The sequence below is a fragment of the Labrus mixtus genome, chromosome 12 (genome assembly GCF_963584025.1).
Source record: "Labrus mixtus chromosome 12, fLabMix1.1, whole genome shotgun sequence".
In the NCBI taxonomy this organism is placed as follows: Eukaryota; Metazoa; Chordata; class Actinopteri; order Labriformes; family Labridae; genus Labrus; species Labrus mixtus.
Genome location: NC_083623.1, coordinates 4,617,041 through 4,636,086, shown reverse-complemented (window position 1 = coordinate 4,636,086; position 19,046 = coordinate 4,617,041). Strand labels below are relative to the sequence as shown.

Below are 19,046 nucleotides of genomic sequence, written 5' to 3'. Positions count from 1 at the left end.
TATCCACCCAGTACAGGTTGTGTTTTTTTAGAGAACTTGATGCCTGCAGAAACCGCTCAGTGCTCACTGATGCATGTGTGCAATAAAGAAGCTCTGTTAATCCAAAATTTTAGTTTAGTCCACCTCTTATTGGATTGAAATTTAAGTCTTGCACAGAGAATAAAGTTGTAAAAAAAGATGCCATTGTGCAAACTAGTAGTGTGATAAACTTGCTGACGTAGTTAAGTTGAGTAAACCAGAAATACTGACGACTTAAGGGAGTTATCCTGGGAAATCCTTGTGCTCAAGTCTAATATTCCAGCTGAATTGATAATTGTATGTCTTGCTATTTACTTGTTTTAGCTGTCATTTGTATTTAAGGGCCAGTGTCTGCCACTGGCAGCGCCAATTTTCTACACAAAATCATTGAGGTCCAGCAGCAGGAATTCTGTTACCCTCTTTGTCAACAACAATGGCAGAGAAGTTCTTTTTTCAAGGGCTTAATTGAAAGCTGCTGCTTATACCAGGAAGTGATTATTTTTCAATATTTTTATGAATTCTTTGTGAAGTAATCTTGAAAAAAAAGAAAAAAGAGTAAGCAGACAGAGCATTTTAAAATCTACTTTATGGTCACTACAGAGGGAAGTGGAAGTGTCGTGAGCCAAATTTTGTAACCTAGCAACGGTTAGCGCCAGTGAGATGCGCTCGGACACTGAAGACATGAGCCAATGTTTCTGTCAAAGTTGCTCCTTTGAATGATGGTGAGTTGTCAACATTTGTTTTAGTGTAACTGAACATTATTGATTTGTTATTTGTACTTTTTTTTTGAAAAAGGACTTGATTGATCGAGCTCATTTGGAATAGTGGCATTTTCTGGATGTCTAGAAAGTATTTTTTATTTTAGATCGTATTTAGATTGAAGTAGAACCTGTTAGAGCTGTATGTGTGTGTGAAGATTGATTCATCACAGTTTTGGAAATTTGAAAACAGGGTGTTCCAAGATGAAATTGTCACCATTTCTGTACCAGAATTCACTCAGACGTGCAGAAGTGTTAGCACAGCTGCGTCACACTGGAGGCTAAAAAATAGGTTTAAGTGCTCAGGAATGGAGCTCTGGTTAGTTTCTTAAACACCTGATAACCCCCTACCCACCTCTCTCGCCCACTTTCTCACACACACACACACATAAATAACCTCAAGCTGTGTGTGTGCATCGAGAGTTTGAAAACGGCTTAGGAGGCTTGCTGCTGATACTTGTAAGAAGGAGAGTGAAAAGGAGATGTGGGTGAAAGATACAAGAGCGAGTGAGACATGATGGAGAGTGCTGAGATGGTGACTGATAACTGTGAAGTGATAAGTGAATGTGATGGAGTGCTCCTTATGAGCAGAAAGTCTCTTTAAGTGGCTCATACCAAGTTTAATTAAGGTTTCAGTGAGCAGGAATGAGTTTGTCTTCAGCCCTGTTTGTTATTCAGTTTAAAAAAAGAGAGTGTATGTCAGTGAAGTGTTTTGGCACGGTGCAAGATATTCAGTTGCAAACTTCCACCGCAGCATTTTGAAATCGCCTTTGCAACATTCATAGATACCAACTGACAACAGCCCTACTTGAAACTCTTCACTTTTCTGCAAGAGGAGAAAATACTTCTATGAGCTCCTGATAAGGACAAAGAAGACAAACGTTAGAGAGGCTGTATCACGAGCCCCATTCTCCTCCTCTGGCAGCATTTTTTTTATCTGTCTTCTGTTTACTTCCGACTCTTATATAAATATTTCTCTCTTTTGTAGCCACATTCCAGCGGTTGTTGATGTTTCTCTTGGCATGTCTGGATCCCGTTCTCCCGCCATGTGTTTCAATTAGTGTAGATACCTGGAAAAAATGTCTTTAAATAGTGACATCTGTTGCTGTGTTACAGCTGCTGTAATGGCTAGAAGAAACCAGAGAACAGTGTATATAGTATTCTAAAGTGATTTTTATACTGTGGTTATTTATCATAATAAATTGTCTCAATTAAATGATCCACAGTCCTGACCCCCTTCGTTACATTACAGAGACATAATGGTGATGCCGCTTCCGTTTAGCCTGGTGCCACAGTGTTTAGCTTTATCTCATTGTGTCTGAAAATGTATCTTCACAAAGCTGAGGATATCATCAAAAGATTATTTGAGAATGAATAGAAAATAAATATTACATGGTCTCATTAAAACCACCAGAAGCAAATCATTTTTATCATAACTACAAAGGATGATATCCATCACCATTAGCCCTGCAGGGCCGGATATGGGAGTGTAGTCCTTGCTGTTGCCTTCTTAAAGCTATATTGACTGTCACCAAGTGATTTACCAGCCCCCTCGCTTCAGCAACAGGCGTCACCATGTTTCTTTTTTTCAGTTTGGAAATGGAGTAATCACAATGCCGTCCATGCAGTCTGGTCTGGCTAATTGAGTTGAGATTTTATGCATCCCTCAGCGACATCTTTTTCCTATCTTCTCTGCTACTGCGCAAAGCATTTTCTTGCAGTGTTTCGGTGTTTTTTTTTAACCAGACAGAGCTCACTGAAGAGATGATGCAATTTATGTTGGCTTTCTTTTCTTTATTTAAATTTAATTCACACAAGACCTCCACTTTTTATGATATTAACCCCATTCCTTGTCTAGGCGTAAAAAGAGCTCTACGTTCGCTCATGTTAGATTTAAAGGTTTAATGGAGCAGAATAAACAGTGTTCTGTTTGTGTAACTAAAACTCCCTTTATGTCTCTGTACGGACAATTAGAAGGAGGGACACAAAGTATTCTAGTGGTTAAAACGCAGCGTGTACATTGTCACCAAAGTGATTTATGTGACAGATTCTCAATGGGAGGTGAATACTGTTTCCATTTCCTTCCTGAGTCTGTTTACATAATGACATTCCCACTGTTCAGAGGTGTGAAGAAACTCTGTGAAAACGCGGAAAGAGGTGATAATGCAAGGGTTAATATTCAAACTAGATAATCCCCTTTGGATTGAAATGTATCAACACAAATATGGACCTGTTTTGTTTTGTTTTGTTTTGTTTGTTGCAATGAACCACACCTTAAATCCAATCCATTCTGAAAAGACTTTTCTGGTTTACAGGCAGGAAAACTACAGTCGGCTTAGAGTTTAATCCATGATTCACACACACACACACACACACACACACACACACACACACACACACATGAGAGACAGGCACCAGGTGGAATCTGTTTTTTACGGCCAGAAAGTGAAGTGAACTCACTTTCTCATAGGAACACAGACGTGACCTTTTGACCTCTCCTCAGGGGGACCCTTGACTCGGAGGTGTTAGTCAGAGCGTATGATGTCTCAGGGTTTATCTCTCATGCAGAGTGCTCTCCCTGCACTGTCTCACTTCAGTCACAGTCAGTGTGTGTTGTATTTAATGGAGACGCAGGAGCCAGTGAGAGTTTTTTACATTAATGTCAGTGTAACCTGTAATCAGACGTATCCACAGTATCAACAAACAAGTGGTAAAAATCATATTAGCAAGCAGAGAAGAGTATGAAGCAGCCTTATTATAATTAGGTGCACAAAGATTGAACGGGTCGTGTACCGGTCGTGTGATGTAGTCGTCTTAGTCCCCACCCGTTCACAGGGAGTTTTCTTAAATACTGTATCCTGCTGTGTTCACATATCACCTCACCCCGACTTCATTCTTACAAAATTCAGCCATTTGCATTCACACTTGCAGCTCCTCCCACCTATTCTCCTTTATATTTTTTATATTGTTGTGTGCCAGGTTTTTAGATTTGTATTCTAAAGGATTTGAAGTGGCAGATCTGCTCAGTAAGGCTGCCTGCTAATATAAAATGTTTTACTTGTGATTGCTCTTAAGATAGTCCAACTATGTGCAGTAATCTAATATTTCTGTGATGCTGCTTCATGTTACTAATCGGCATATTAGCAGATTCAGTATGAACATTTAGCTTTAATCAGTTTCTCATTTACTGACTTTGCTGGATGAATACTTTTCTTTTAAGTTTTTTTTTCTTTTAAAAAGAAACCCACAAATACTTCTTGTTAGATATAAATATCAATACATTTGGTTTTAAAGCTAATAACTGTTGTAAGCAGTCCACCCACTGGAAGGTACAGACTTTAAGAAACACACACCAACTTTCTCCCTCAGGTCTTATCTCACTGATAACAGTTATCTGCAGAGCTGCCCTACTTGCATGCTTGTGTGTCATAAATAGTGCTGCATGCCTCTCAAGTTTAGTCCCAGGTATCACTCACCACAGCTTACCTTCTCCTGAAGTGTGTGTTTGTGAATTGCTTTGCTTGAAACCTAGAAGAAAGATAACAGCAGTCACGGCATTACAGAGCTCATATAGTACATCCAAACCTTGGTTAATTAGCCTCAGACTTATAGGCAGGATGGTTGCACATACACAACATGTTGCTCCTCTCGATAAACACATTCTGACTGTGACAGAAGTAGTTCAACATCAAAGCCTTCCCTTAAACCTCAGCTGATACCTCTGTGCCTTGACTCGACTGGAAATATGTGACAGACAGCGAGTAGCAGGTCTTATCCCGGTTTGTTGTTTGGTGACTTATTGCTCCATTAGCATTTCCTTCCCCGCCTGTGTGCCGTTTGCAAAATACAAAAGATGTTAGGGATTATTAGAGTGAAAGCTGCAGAGAGGATAAAGTGAACAGTTTGTTCTTGTTTTGCCCCGACAGTTCTACATTTTGCACTTTTGAGAATTTAGCTGATCCGCACAAATAAGCTTTAATTATAGAAGCAGTTAAACATGGTGCCCGAGGTCAGAATGTAGTGTCCTCCATGTTCAAATTAATTTGCCCCTTGTTCCTCCTTTGTCTTTTATCTGGTTTCTTTCTGCATTTTGTTTATCTGTGAATTGAAGCTAAAAATATAAATTAGTAGCCCTATTGCCCCAGGCCTTCATGTAATGAGTGTTCAGTAAATTGTTGTACATATAGCTTAAAGACAGGTCACACCCTTCACAATCACTTTTGTTTTTATGTTTTGACCATGTGGCTTTTATTCAAATACGCTGTGTCCTCAGGCTAGAGGTTGTCGTAGTTAATCGTTGATATATTAAGTTTCCTCTCTAATTAAACAACACTTCCCATGATTCACCCCGTGCAGCCTTTGTGTGGTCAGAGTGAAATTGAAAGATTGAATAGTGATTTATTATAAAGAGGATTGGGAGTGTTGGCAAAAGAAAACAAACAAAGAAATGAGTAACAGAGCGTTTGAGTCTCAAGAACCTCATGAAGGGAGGGATACTGTAGACGTGTTTAGTGACATTTTAGAGCTCGAATCAACTCTGCTGAAAGGTTTTCATGCTGCACTCAAATGGAAATGATTCAAGAAATGTGTTAAGAGTGTGTCTTCATTAAAGTGTAAGTGTAATATTTAACTTGACTAACACAACTAATTAACACAGCTATCTAAGCTGATTTTTATATGTGCCTATCGTATAAGAAATGTTGTTTATACTTGAACTTTTAATAGATGCCTTGCTCAAGGGCACCTCTGCAGTGCTCAGGAAGTGTACTAACACCTCTCCAGCAACCACACCAATTTCCAGATTTGGTTTTCACCACAACTTCAATCGTGACCCTCTTGTTTCCAACCCCAAGTCCCTACAGACTGAGCTACTGTTTTGCTACAAAACCTGAATTTCATCATTTTGTATTATTGTTCTCAACATTGTCTCAAATTTAGGGCTCAAGACTTTTCATGTTGAGTATTAAAATATCTGTTTTTCAACCAGGCTTTAATTTTTTTTTGCTGAAACTGAAAGTATTGTTGCCATTTTTTTCTCACCCAAATTTTTTGATAATCAAGAGAAGCTGCAGTTTAATATTATCATGATAACTTAATAATAAGACTGTGACATATGATCATGGATAAAACCTTTATTATAGGGACAAAACTAAATCCATCAAAGTTGTTATTGCTGAATTGTCTGTTGACCTCTTCACCCTGACTTTCTATGTCTTGCAAATTATGTTTCTAGTGATGATTTCTTCTTATCATCAGTTGTCTGTGATGTTTCCACGTCAACTTTTAGTATCATCATACCAGCTTTTAACTTCAGCCTAGTGCACACAAAATTACACACTGTTCCAGACACGTTTGCGGTTTTTTTGTACATAGAAAATGCATAAAGGAACTGTTTGAAGTGAGTTAAAGCCTTAACAAGGACTGGACGTTAGACATTTCAGGCGTGGAGACGTGGGAGTTGACGGTTCTGTAGTGTGTAGTGTACCATTTCCTGAAGGTTTGGGGGAATATTACTGTTCTTGAGTTGCCCTTCAGTATAGCAGTTTGTGGTTTTATGACTGGAATAACGATCTGGAGGTATTGGAGTGTAGGACCTCTGGACCTTAGCCAGGGTATATGATGGATTAGTTCTGGACTTTGGCCTAGAAACTGTAATATTAGACTTTTCAGGATGCAGTGTAGGACTTGGACCATTGTTTTGAAGTAAGGAGTTTCCTGTGTTGGCAGTGGATTGTAAATATGTGAGAGAAGACTGGGCTATTGCCATGAGCACGTGGGCGTAGGTATGAACCATAACCTGGAGGCGTGGCTCCTCAGGACTGAACCATTTCCTGGAGTTATGGGAGTGTATGATTGTCGTGTTGGACTTGAACTACATGTGGCTGTACTTGTCCATTGCCAGTGTTCAAAAAGGGGGACTGTGGTTGTACTGGGCAGTGTGTTAATTATCCACTGCTGGCTCTCTTTGCTTGGCTTTGTTTGAACCCAAAAAGGACTACTGTCTCCACAGTAACAGTTACCAACGGTTACGCAAGCTTGACAACAGCAACCCTCAATGACCCACATTCCAGCAGTAAATCACAACTCTCTCTCTCACTCACTCACACACACATTGCCGGCTCCACCCTTCCCTATCGAAACTATGCGCAGTGTTCCCACTCTGCCTGACTGTTTCTCTATCAAGGATGGGAAAGGGGAGACATCGGGGGGAGTTGACGGGTGAGATAGACATGGAGAGAGTTGTCTTTCATGCATAAAGAAAGAAAATCACACCAGCAGCCTCGTCTTCCTTTTTCTTCGCATTTCTCCTCACACGGCCCGTCTAAATTTACAAACCAGTCTGCCCTCACATTTCCTAAATCGTCTCTTATCTGCGTGAATGTGTGAGAGATGAGCAGACTTTAAACAGTGCGGAATTAATCTGGTTTAAAACCTTTGCCTGGAATCACCCTGCTCGCACCTCTTAAACTCAGCTGCTGGTTACACGCACACACACACAGAAACACACAGACACATCCACTTGATCTGTCACTATAGAAAGTCGTTAGGCCAGTTGTCTGCCTCTCTGGAACGCTGGCATGGTCTCTCTTTTACATACATATTCAAATTAGCTTATTGGGCATCCTGACAGGAGGGAGGGACCAACACTGTGGAAAGTCATGTTCAGGGTCTTTCCCATATTAACCTCAGCAGCCACAGCATCCTCTTCTTCCATTATGAAAAGGGTTCAATAGATAGCAGCATTTTCAGTTAATTTTAGGAAACCCCCTCCAGAACAAACAGTTACAGTAAGTGTTTAAATGGCTCCAGGGGACGGGTTATAGACTGAATGAAAGAAGTAGGCATTGGCACCATGATGTCACGCATCCGTTTGTGGTCTTTTAAAGCCTCAATTTTGGAATTTTTAATGCTGATGTACCCTTTATTTTGGAGCTGGAAGTGATTGTTGTGGAGATAGGGGTGGATAATAGGGCTGGGGATCTTAGGGTGTCTCAAGATTTGATTCGATTTCCATTCTTGTGGTCTGTTATGATAATGCGTTAGGAGGATTCACTTCAGTGTCTTTAGCGGTAGGCGTGGTTGGTAGGAGGAGAAGCAGGGTCAGTACTGATGACACACCTGAGGGGGGTGTGGTCACAGTTCGATTGAGAATCTATTTACGATTCTGGATTCATGGATTCAAAGTCTATTTTTTGAATAACTTCATACTTCAGGATCTACTCCAGTCATCTGTGAGACTGGCTGAATTTCTTGCTGCTCCATTTGGCATTCTACTGAGTTAAAGAGCTAGCATTAGCACTTAGCAGGGAGTGACTGATTAGCCAAAAAAAGGAAGTTGGAAGTTATGAATCTATTTAAAATCTTAGAAGATAAGAATCAGATTTTTACATAAATTGACTTCCCTAAAAGTCTAGTCAAGTGGATACCCGTTGCTGTGCCTCTATCCTGAGAACATAAATAGAAATATTTTTAAACGACTCTTAAAACTTTAAAAAAAGGCTACAGGATATTGGAGACATTGAGTATGTTTACATGATGTAAAGAAAAAGTCATTTATCGTGTTAATCCGTGTAAAATGTAAACAATTTAAATTTCTCGTAGTCTGGTTGACATACCTGGTTAATGCAGTCGGGGGTCTCTTGCATGTTTACAACTTAATCGGCCCTAAACTGGCCGATGTGTTCTGCACATGCTCCACCGCTCCCACGCCAGGCTATGACGGGGAGATTATGTCCTCTGTTAACTTTGATGCTAGAGGCTCAGCCAGCGCACACACCGTCTAACTCTAATGTCTACAAGCTCCCACAAAGATCTAAGGCTTTCTAAGACACTTTTAATGGCACTGAAAATGAAATATGAGGCCATTCCCCCCCCCACTGAATCGTAATGAATTTCACACACACACACACACACACACACACACACACACACACAGACAGACACAGAGTGCTGCTGTGTCAGCGCTTTGTTACGTACGATAATATCAGGGTATGTGTGTGTGTTTAAGAGATTCTTGTTCTATAGTCCGCTGTGCAGAGGAGAAATGTCAATATGTAGGTAATAAATTTGTACCTACACACACACACACACACACACACACACACACACACACACACACACACACACACACACACACACACACACACACACTAGATGCTGCTGGGTGTCTAGTAGCCTGCTGCTGCTTTCATATCCAGCATTAGCACTTCGTGTGTGTGTGGGTCTGTGTGTGAAATCTAAAGAGATGTTTCCTTAGACTAGAGGAGATGAGAGAGATAGCAAAGCGAAAACAAAATAAACGTTTGACTCTGACCCTTTGATCAGTCAGGATATGAGGAGAGAGCCAAGTCATTTGGTACAAATTATGAAGAAAATTACAATTTTCCCCCAAACAGAAGCCGCTTTCAGACCCAAGTTAATCAGACAATTCACTGGAAATAATACACAGTACAATGAAAGATCTTGAAAATAACTAATCCACTTTTCAGAAAAGTATGAATTAAAGTGCACATAAAAGTCAGTGAATGACAGAAAAACCTTCTTTTGTGTTGTCACACGACCGGCTCACACACTCTGCTGACTCGCTTTGAGCCTGGTGTGTTTCCTCTTTGTTGTGACGGTCGAGGCTGCTGAACAGTCCACCTTTCTGCCCAGTTCTGCTTTCAGTTTTAATGTAGGGGTCATGGGAATTGATGAGTATTTACTGATACCAGTGCCATAAGTACGGTGGCTGGGAAGTGCAAAAGGTAAATGACAAAGTGTGAAATTTGAGACAAAACCACTGTTTACGATTGAGAGTTAATATCCTAAACAATGCTTAGAAAAGAGGCTAATGGATGAAATGGATTGGGCTTGTCTTCCCTCCTGTACCTGGTTTAATTAACGTGAAAAACGAATTATTAGCAAGTGAATGAGTAGGTTTGAAATAAACAAACGGACCTCTTTAAAGCCATTTATATTGACATAAATGTGAATAATTAAAAACACATTCATATTAGACTCATGATGAAATTATTTTATAATAAACAGATTTATGAACCGTCTTTCTTCCTCTGTCTCTCAAACAGGACTTGGAGTTCCATGGCGTGATGCGGTTCTACTTCCAGGACCGGGTCGCCGGTAACTTTGCCACCAAGTGCATCAGAGTGTCCAGCACAGCGACAACGCAGGACGTCATCGAGACGTTAGCAGAGAAGTTCAGACCGGACATGAGGATGCTCTCCTCGCCAAAGTACTCCCTGTATGAAGTCCACGTCAGTGGCGGTGAGTCCCATGATTGAAAAGAAAAACACATTCTTTTGAGGTTACTAAAAACGAGTACTTTCACCAATCGACTGTGAGATGAACTGCTGTTTCTGTGTGTGTGTTAGAAGAGCGTCAGCTGGACCTGGACGAGAAGCCTCTTGTTGTTCAGCTGAACTGGAACAAAGACGACAGAGAAGGGCGCTTTGTCCTGAAGAACGAGAACGACATCCTTCCCAAGGTCAGCTGCTCAGTCCGTTTTTTGTTTAGCATGTTTGACTAATGAGCAGTCGCTAATTAGCTGACTCATCAATCATTCATCCATCAGAGGTGGAAGAAAATACAGTTACAAATGAGACCATTGAAGAAGACAGACACAATAGACCGGATGCAGTTAAAAAGAACAGCTTTGTCGTAATTTAAATGTTTATTTTTTGCACCTGATCTTGTCTGGTGCTTGTTTAGCCACATATAGTTGTGCTTGTGGACCAGCATTACTAGGCACAAAAAGCTCCCAGTACAGAATCACTTTAAAACAAGCTAAATTAATGGGATGCTATCAATAGTCCGTAATCAAACCTTTATTAGATTTTAGAAGAAGCATTTCTTGATAGATGAAGCCCCTCTTAACCGCCCTCCGATGCCAACAAATCCAAGTTGTCTATGAGGGGGAGGCGTGAACAGCACGATGTGTGTTTTTTACAGCAGTGCAGTTGCACTCAGACACCTTTGGTGGGCGCCATAACACAACAAGCTGAATTCCTCCATGGTGTTGCTTTAAACAGCCAATGCACATATTTCAACCATATTGCATTTTTTTCTTCTTAAAGGCTTTATATGCGATGTTTTGATCCAGCAGATGTCGCCCTTGAGCACCAGCATGAAACCAAAACAACTCGCGGTGCATTGTTGTGTTAGCATGCTAATGCTAGCGATCTTTATTATGCTCGTATCTTCACACTGCATGTAAATTTACCTGAAATGAGCGTGATCTAGAAACACAGTTAAGCAGTGAGTACAGTATGTTATTCTTCTTTTCTCTAGTCCCTCAATTAAACAACTTTTATACACGAGGGGAGGAGTCAGCCGGCCGTCCTGGCGATGTAAACAAAGTGAAGATAGGACTCTGAAAACATCACAGACAGTGGGACTCGGGTGTTACACCCATTGTAGACAGTCATGACTCACAGAGTTATTTTCAGAGGATATACTTGATTTCTATTATATTTAAGTGTGAAAAATCACATATAAAGACTTTAAATCTTTGCAGTTTCAAATATTAAGTCTACTTACTGAAGGTCCCACTGAAAAACAAGTTTGAAAACTGAATTATAACCCTTCATCTGTGTCACTTTCTCAACCTTACTGAGGTGACTGAGGAAGAATTTTCCTGATGATTCATTCCTAAATCACAACCACAACATCACACACTGTATGGAGCGACTCCTCACATTCTCTCAAAGGGCCTCGCTCACTCTTCTTCCCTTTTCTACCAGAAGAGTCAGAGTAATGGCCCAGAGAAGGAGAAGGACGGAGTGATCCAAAACTTCAAGAGGACTTTGTCCAAGAAGGAGAAGAAGAAGGAAAAGAAGAGGGAGAAGGAGTTCGCCCGGATCCCCGACGGAGACGAGCAGGCGCTCCCCCGAGAGGACGGGTAACACAAACACACGCTCACACGCTCACAGTCATCCATCTTACTGTCCAGCCCATACGTCCTCTCAGTCCTTGGAGAGGGTCTTTGGTTTATATGGTGCCAAGAAGAGGAAAGAATAGTGATTTAAACTTTGAACTCTCTGTTCCTTCATCTGTCTTCTTCTTGTTATTTCTATTGTTTTTCACGCGTTCTGTCTTCTCCCGGTCATTCGTCATTCTCTCATTTTGTTTTTTTAAGTGAAAACAGTCGTCTAGCAGCGGAGGTGTACAAGGACATGCCTGAGACCAGCTTCACTCGGACGATCTCCAACCCAGAGGTGGTGATGAAGAGGAGACGCCAGCAGAAACTGGAGAAACGGATGCAGGAGTTCATGAGCAGCGACGGGAGGCCAGACTCGGGTACGTGAAGTGAACTTCTGACCGACACGTCTTGTTTATTAATCTCCTCCTTGGTCCTGGATCTCCGGCGTCTGCAGCACGGCGCTCTCTAGAAGCGTGTTGTTGTTTAGCTCGGTATTCATTCTTGTGAGAGAAGTTTTCCTTCCTGCACATAAACAACAACTCACTGCTAAATTCTTGTCGTTAAAATCAAGCAGAGGAAAATATCACGCTATTGCCGAGTCAGAAAGCTCGCGGCTGAATGATCTTCAGTGTTAGTTTACTGCACGCTGCGTTCTTTCTCCTAGGAAGCTGCCATGCTCAAGTTAGCGTACCTGGCCCTCCTAATCGATGTCAATAAACCTCAATCTGGTGTTGTTGTCGGCTGTTTCACATTGCCTTAAAGTAACGAGCAACACAGGTTTTTAAATGTCAGTAATTGTAGTAGTATTATTAAATCTGGAGAGTAACTGGATATGTTACCAGTTACCAGAAATAGTGATGAGGCTAGAGTAACGTATTAGTCCCAAACACTGATTATAAAGTAGGGAAAGTTTTGAACCACAAACATATTTACAAAAGATGTCTGTCCGGATGCAACACATGGAAAGACAAATCCTGTTCTAGAGATCAATCAATAACTGGATGAGTCCTTTTGAAAGTAGGTTCACACATATAAGGAATTTGTGTTTTTGTGCAAAAACAATGAAGTTAAGAAAAAAGATGATGAGATATGATACGATACACTCTATTGACCCCTGGGGGCGATTAGTCTTGGACGCCAATTGCTGCATACATTTAGCGTCCTTATAAAAGCAAACAAAAGTCCACCTGCAAACCAATAAAACATGCTATGAAAACAAAATAAGTACAAAAGGTGGAGTGATGAGCTGTACATCTGTGCAGGAATGTGCAAATATCTTACTGTATAAAAATTAGACACAATGTGAGACTAAGAAAAAAAAAAAAAAAAAAACCTGCTCCCAGAGTGAACAGGACTTCATGCAGAGATTCACCTTTTTTTAGAGCGAATGAGTGACCCAAATCTCACAGCCCACACACAGAGCTGGACCGGCCTCAGAACAAGTGTGAGGCTTAAAGAAAACCCGACGTGAACCTGCGCGAAAATCTGCAAGAGTGACCTGAAAATCCCAGTTCACTGCGGCTCTTTATCCTGTGTGACGGAGCCTGAGAAAATCTGCAAGGTGGGGTTTGGAGGAAACAGCTGGTGGAGGTGTTGTGTGGCTGGACTCACTGCCAGACTTGCTCATATAAAGGTCTGAATACATTTAGAACCAAGAATTTGAGATTTATTTTTATTTTTGATAATGTAGTAACGCATATCAGCGATGGAGAGAACACCATATGTTGATGGAAAGTCTCACGCTGACATGTTTACACTCACAGAAAGACATGTTGAGTGACTGAAACAAACAAGCCGGCTGGTTTCAGAGTGTGACTCAGGCATTACCTAATCGCTCTGCCAGACACAGACAGACAGATGGACCAGTGAACCGCCTCTAAAAACAGCTTTAAACCACTGTCCACACACATTCAAACAAACACACCCGCTGGGACAGGACGGGTCGTGGTTAGGCACTGACGTTTTCCCAGGAGAGAGAGGGCTATTTTAACCAAACTCATTTCATGTAATGCTACTGAAAATCCTGTTTTGCTTTCGCTAAAGACTCCCCTGTGGGATTTGTGTAGGTGATCATTTCTAGTTGACACATCGCGGTTGCACAGCCACGTGTTGCTCTGGGTGACAGCGTGCTAAATGATACACGTTCTCTGAGCACGGTTACTCCCTTGCAGCTTGAGATATGACTTTTAGCTAATTCATTTAGACCTTCGTATTTACAGATAATGACCCAAAAGGTCATCTTTACTCATAGTTAAGTCAGTATGCCTGTACAGGAAAATGTTGGGATCTATACAGAGCTGCATTATAAGATTCAGATCTTTAATAATTAATAGGAGAACAAAATATCAATACAGCAATTTACCATCGTCGTGACTCAAGATACAATGACGCTGCTGGTGCCAAATATAGATATTTCATTTTCAAAAAAACAGGACGTTGTTATAAACAGATTTCCTGCCAATTTGACTCACACCACACCATGACTCCTCACAGTGTCGCCTATGACATGGATTAGTATGACGCAAACGGAAGTTAATAAGCCAAATAAGAAGTTGAAAGCTGCATAAAAGACGAGGGTCATGTTGGACAGCTGTGAAAAGACATTAAGGTGTGATTAAAGGTGAAGCTGACACTATATTCCATTAAAAGAAATGCATGAATTCTGCACTTCTGCATTTAATATTCTTTATTTAATGAGTGTTCATGATGTATCAGTATATGATTGTCTTGGAATTGATCAGTTAACACAGGATCCTGTCATAATTATAGGCCATGTTGTATCACATCATGAGTAATCATGCATTTCACACACCTCATAATAATATGGATAAACTTTATATATAAAGCACTTTTTCTAATCAAATAAATGATAAATAATAAAGCAAGGATGTAAAGTATTTTATTTTTCCAGCTTCTCAAGTTGAAGTATTTCCTGCTGTTCTCCATGTTAACGACAGGACATGATGAGTCTGATGGTGTTTGAGTGTTTGATGGACACAACAAATATATTAATAATAATAATAATAATAATAATAATGCATTAGACTATAGCGCTTTTCTAAGTATTAAAAGACTCGTAGGTGATGTGGAAGAGGGGAGTTTTTAGTGATTTAGTTTAGTGGTTTTTGTGAGTGAGTTCCAGAGGGTGGTAGCGGCAATGGAGAAGGCCCTGTCCCCCTGTGGATCTGTGGTTTGTCCTGCAGGGGGGAGTCAGCCAGCCTGAGAGTGCGGGTGTGCATGTTACTTTTGACTACGGGAACATTTTGTGAGTGCAGCTGAGGCAAAAGAAAAATGGCTTCTTTCAGATCTAAATTTTTTTGTCTTTCTAACTCAATCGCTTCCTGTCATCTCATTAATGTGTATGCGTCTATTTTTTTTTTGATTGGCTCGTGTAAATGTAAGTTGCTGATTGAAATGTTGATCCTTTTTTAGCCAGTAGTTGAATCACTCGTCTGTAAAAAGAGTATTTCAACCAACCGGAAAACTCAAAGGGCTTTTTCTCATTTCTGAGCATTGGAGCAAACAATGACCTGTTTCCCTCTGATGTGTTAATCAAGGCTTAATGACTTAAAAAGATGTTTGTGTTCTGTCCTGCAGGGGGCACTTTGCGGATATACGCCGACAGTCTGAAGCCCAACATCCCGTATAAGACCATCCTGCTCTCCACCAGAGACACGGCTGACTTTGCCGTGGTGGAGGCGCTGGAGAAGTACGGGCTGGAGAAGGAGAACCCCAGAGAGTACTGCATCGCTCGGGTAACCAGGACTTTTCTGCTTTTTTCTCCCCCCCCCCCTTTTTTTTTTTTTAAAGACCTCATCTTGTAATCCCAAGCTTAACACTAAACAAACCTCCCGACCTTTCCTGTTCCACCATTAATCACACCCCTCCTCCTGAATCAGTGAGGTTGAACACGTTTTAGTAAAGCCTGGTGTTAACTTCTGCTGTTTGGTGATTCATGAGCCCCTCCAGCTGCAGTGGAACATAATGCTGAGTCATATTAATCAGACTCAAGTTGAACTGCGATGCTTTAATCGGCATAATTTGATTTTGATGGGATTTACTTTTTCCGGTGTATTCTGGCTTCTGCCGTCTTCCTAACACCTACAACCTTTTTTGTTCTCCATGCCACAAAAAAACCTCTGTCTTCTTATCCCATCAATACACACCTCCATCATTCTTCTGAGAGGCTGTGAGGAGGACAGCCAAGGTCATGGTCATGTGAACAATAAAACACACACACACACACATAAAAATGCAACACACTCTTCACTGTACTGGCAGATTGAAACAGAATGCTTCTTGGCAGTAAAACCTTTTGGGAGGATTGCAATTCAATTGCTTTCTGACTGAGTGCTGGAGAAGCAGCAGATGCTCTGTGTGTCTGTGAGTGTGTTCAAGGTACGTGTGTTTTTGAATGTGTGTATATTAGTGTACGTCTGTGACTGTTACGGTGAACTTGGCTGCCCTCTCCACAGCCTCTCCCTCTCTGATGGACTCTGTGTCGATGGTCAATCATATGAAATAACTCCTGTTCCAGCAGCCTATACAGTGGAGGGCCCTCTAGAGACTACACACACACACACACACACACACACACACACACACACACACACTCATGCACGCACATAGTTGATAGTCAGTAGCAATTTGCTGATGAGACTTTAGCACAGGGGAAGTCCATTAGGTTAGTGAGCATGAGGAATAAGCAGCAGTCTACCAGCTGCTAGCATGTTTCTGTGCAGGGGGGGAGGGGACGTTAACCGAGATGAGCTCCAACAGGATGAAAATATGTGGGGCAACTGTTACATTCTTTAAAAAAAAACAAAAAAACATTTAAACTCCATTATTGATGAAGCAAGACGACATGATAATCTCATTATGAAATAAAAAAGTAAACATTTGGAAGAACAGCGTTGTTTTCTTTCTCACTCACGATCACGTAGTCGTTAACAACCACAGAGTCATCTCATGACAAACAGGAAGTTCAACAATCAAAATGTAATGAATATTTCAGAAAATGTACATGGTAACTGGAAATATGATGCTTTCTCTAAGCAAACAATATGTAATAAATCTTTAAACATCCTCTCCATGAAATAGGATATTCTTATGTTTATGGTCCATGAAGTGTCAGAGCTATTGACGACACATCTTCACTCCCTCCTGTTGTACACAAGTGAAGCCAAAATACTGAGGAAATGCCAACTTAGTTTGTCCAGTAGAGATCAGCCAGTGGAACTGGTCCTAGGGATGAGGATCAAAACCTGGATCCTTAAGGACCAGATTTCTTATTTTTTCAAAACCTGAAAATTGCTACTTTTGAGCCTATCGATTGGTCCTATCTCGAATCGAGTTACGTGCTTTAAGTTGCACGCTTATCCGGGTCCAGATGACCTAGCGGTTAGGTTGGGCACAATGCACCAGGTTATAGTCCTCAAGTGGGCAGCCTGGATTAAATTCCCACCAGAGGCTCCTTTCCTGCATGTCATTCCCCACTTTCTCTCTCCTGATTTCCTACTCTAGTTTCCTACTCGTCCTTTCAAATCAAGTGAAAAAGCCAAAAAATAAATCCCAAGTCAAAGTTGCAAGCTTATCCCGAATCTTGGTCCACAACAGACTGGAGTTGTCACGATACCAGAATTTTAACTTCAGTATGATGAGGAAAGATGTAACAATATCTATACCTGTTTTGTTACCACGGCAACAAAAAATGACCTCCTGGGTCTCAAAAACTGGTTAATTTAGATCGGCTCCTTTGCATGGTCACTTTACACTAGAAATGAAAGGCAGAATAAGTAAGAATTTCCTGAAAATAACAGATACCCAAACTATATTATTTTATCTGATTATTCTGAATAAGCCAGGAGAAGTGTGTGCAGGGGTTTTGCTCTGTATTTGATTGACGTCAGCGTTCGTGCAGGGGTGTGAATCTCAGTTTCAGTCTGCATGTCTGGGCTTAATGAAGTCTAGAGGGGAACTTTAACAATGACTTTTAATCTTTAAACTGTACGATACTGATGTTGGAGCCTCTGAACATGTGGAACATTTAATAGTCCGATGTAGGAAGATTTGTGATCTTGAACTTTCTGTGACTGTCATTAACATCCACCTGGGATCTCAAATTAAATCTGTCAATCTCATGAAAATAAGAGGGCACCTCTGCAAACGGTGATTACTGTGATTACTGTGATTTAGTGTGTTTGTTCTTTTTTTTTGACTCACAGAATGTTTCACCTTTTTTTTTTTCCATTCTGCAGCAAGATGACAAATCGAGCAAAGACGCAATTCTGGACGATTCTGAGTGTCCGCTGCAGATCTTCAGGGACTGGCCAGCTGACAGAGGTACACTTCACAACAGATTAACATGCCTCTGTTGCTCTCTGTTCTCTTTTCTTTGTCGCTACCGCCCCCTTCTGCTGCCGTATAGTCATTACAACTACCTTCTACTTCATGTTCATGTCATGCCTTTGTTTGAAGAGGAGTTGAGTTGTAAGCTGGAGCTCACAATAAACAAAACATTATTGAACTTTTTTTCAATTCAAAGACTATAATACAAGCAAAACATTTCAAGAATCTGTTGATAAATTCTCAACAGGTTAAATTCTAGGCATCATTTCGATTAAATCAGTGTAATATACTTAAATATTTGTCTATTTTGTGTCAGGAGCCCTTGTGTTCCAGCTGAAGAAGAGACCGCCCGACTACCAGGGGAGGAAGGGAAGGAAAATGGAGGACAAGGGTCTGCGGAGAGACGGCAGCAGCAGCTCACTGCCTCCTGAGAAACTGCCTTACCTGGTGGAGCTGAGCCCAGGTACAACCACAACACAAACAAGCTCACAAAGCACCACGGTGTCTGCTTCTACATCTGTATAGTATTACTCTAGAGTCCATCAGTAGTATTTAAAAACAGTAGTCAAAGAACCAGCAGCTTCTCTGATGCTGTAATGACAGATAACGACCAGCAGGTGGCACTGTTGCTGCGGTAAAAACATATAAAGGTTTCGGCCCCTGCTGAGGTGAGTTAATCACATGTGGCTGCTTTATGGATCCCAGCTGTTCTGTGGTTTCTGCTCCTACCAGAGCAGGATTTCCTCAGTACATAAAAGCCACAGCAGGAGGTCGCTGACACCTAGAACGAAGACGACTCTTAAAACAAGCAGAATCTGTGGATCACTTACTCTTTAAAGACGACGGCACTGAAGTGTCATTTAGGAGCTCTTAAAACAAATCAAAGCGCCGATTTATAAGACAGGACAAAGGACTCAGTCGAGCTGTTTACCTTTATGCTCTTTGTGAACCACTTGCTTCGCTTGGGGTCATTTTAAACGTACAAGAAACTAAAGGGGGAGCTT

The 19,046-nt window shown here is 41.1% G+C and overlaps 1 protein-coding gene across 17 annotated transcripts in view; it reads left to right on the top strand.

Moving 5' to 3' along the window:
* The window catches only part of afdna (afadin, adherens junction formation factor a), a 109,906-nt gene that overhangs the window by 24,756 nt on the left and 66,104 nt on the right, over positions 1-19,046 (top strand). For 10 of the 17 annotated variants that reach the window (XM_061051601.1, XM_061051608.1, XM_061051600.1 and 7 more), the window contains exons 2-8: positions 9,845-10,040; positions 10,148-10,260; positions 11,516-11,673; positions 11,911-12,071; positions 15,292-15,449; positions 17,952-18,036; positions 18,359-18,505. In XM_061051601.1, the coding sequence (XP_060907584.1) occupies positions 9,845-10,040; positions 10,148-10,260; positions 11,516-11,673; positions 11,911-12,071; positions 15,292-15,449; positions 17,952-18,036; positions 18,359-18,505 (1,018 nt within the window). The remainder of the gene's footprint in view (positions 1-9,844; positions 10,041-10,147; positions 10,261-11,515; positions 11,674-11,910; positions 12,072-15,291; positions 15,450-17,951; positions 18,037-18,358; positions 18,506-19,046) is intronic. The other 7 variants (XM_061051594.1, XM_061051610.1, XM_061051609.1 and 4 more) reach the window with 3 other exon arrangements.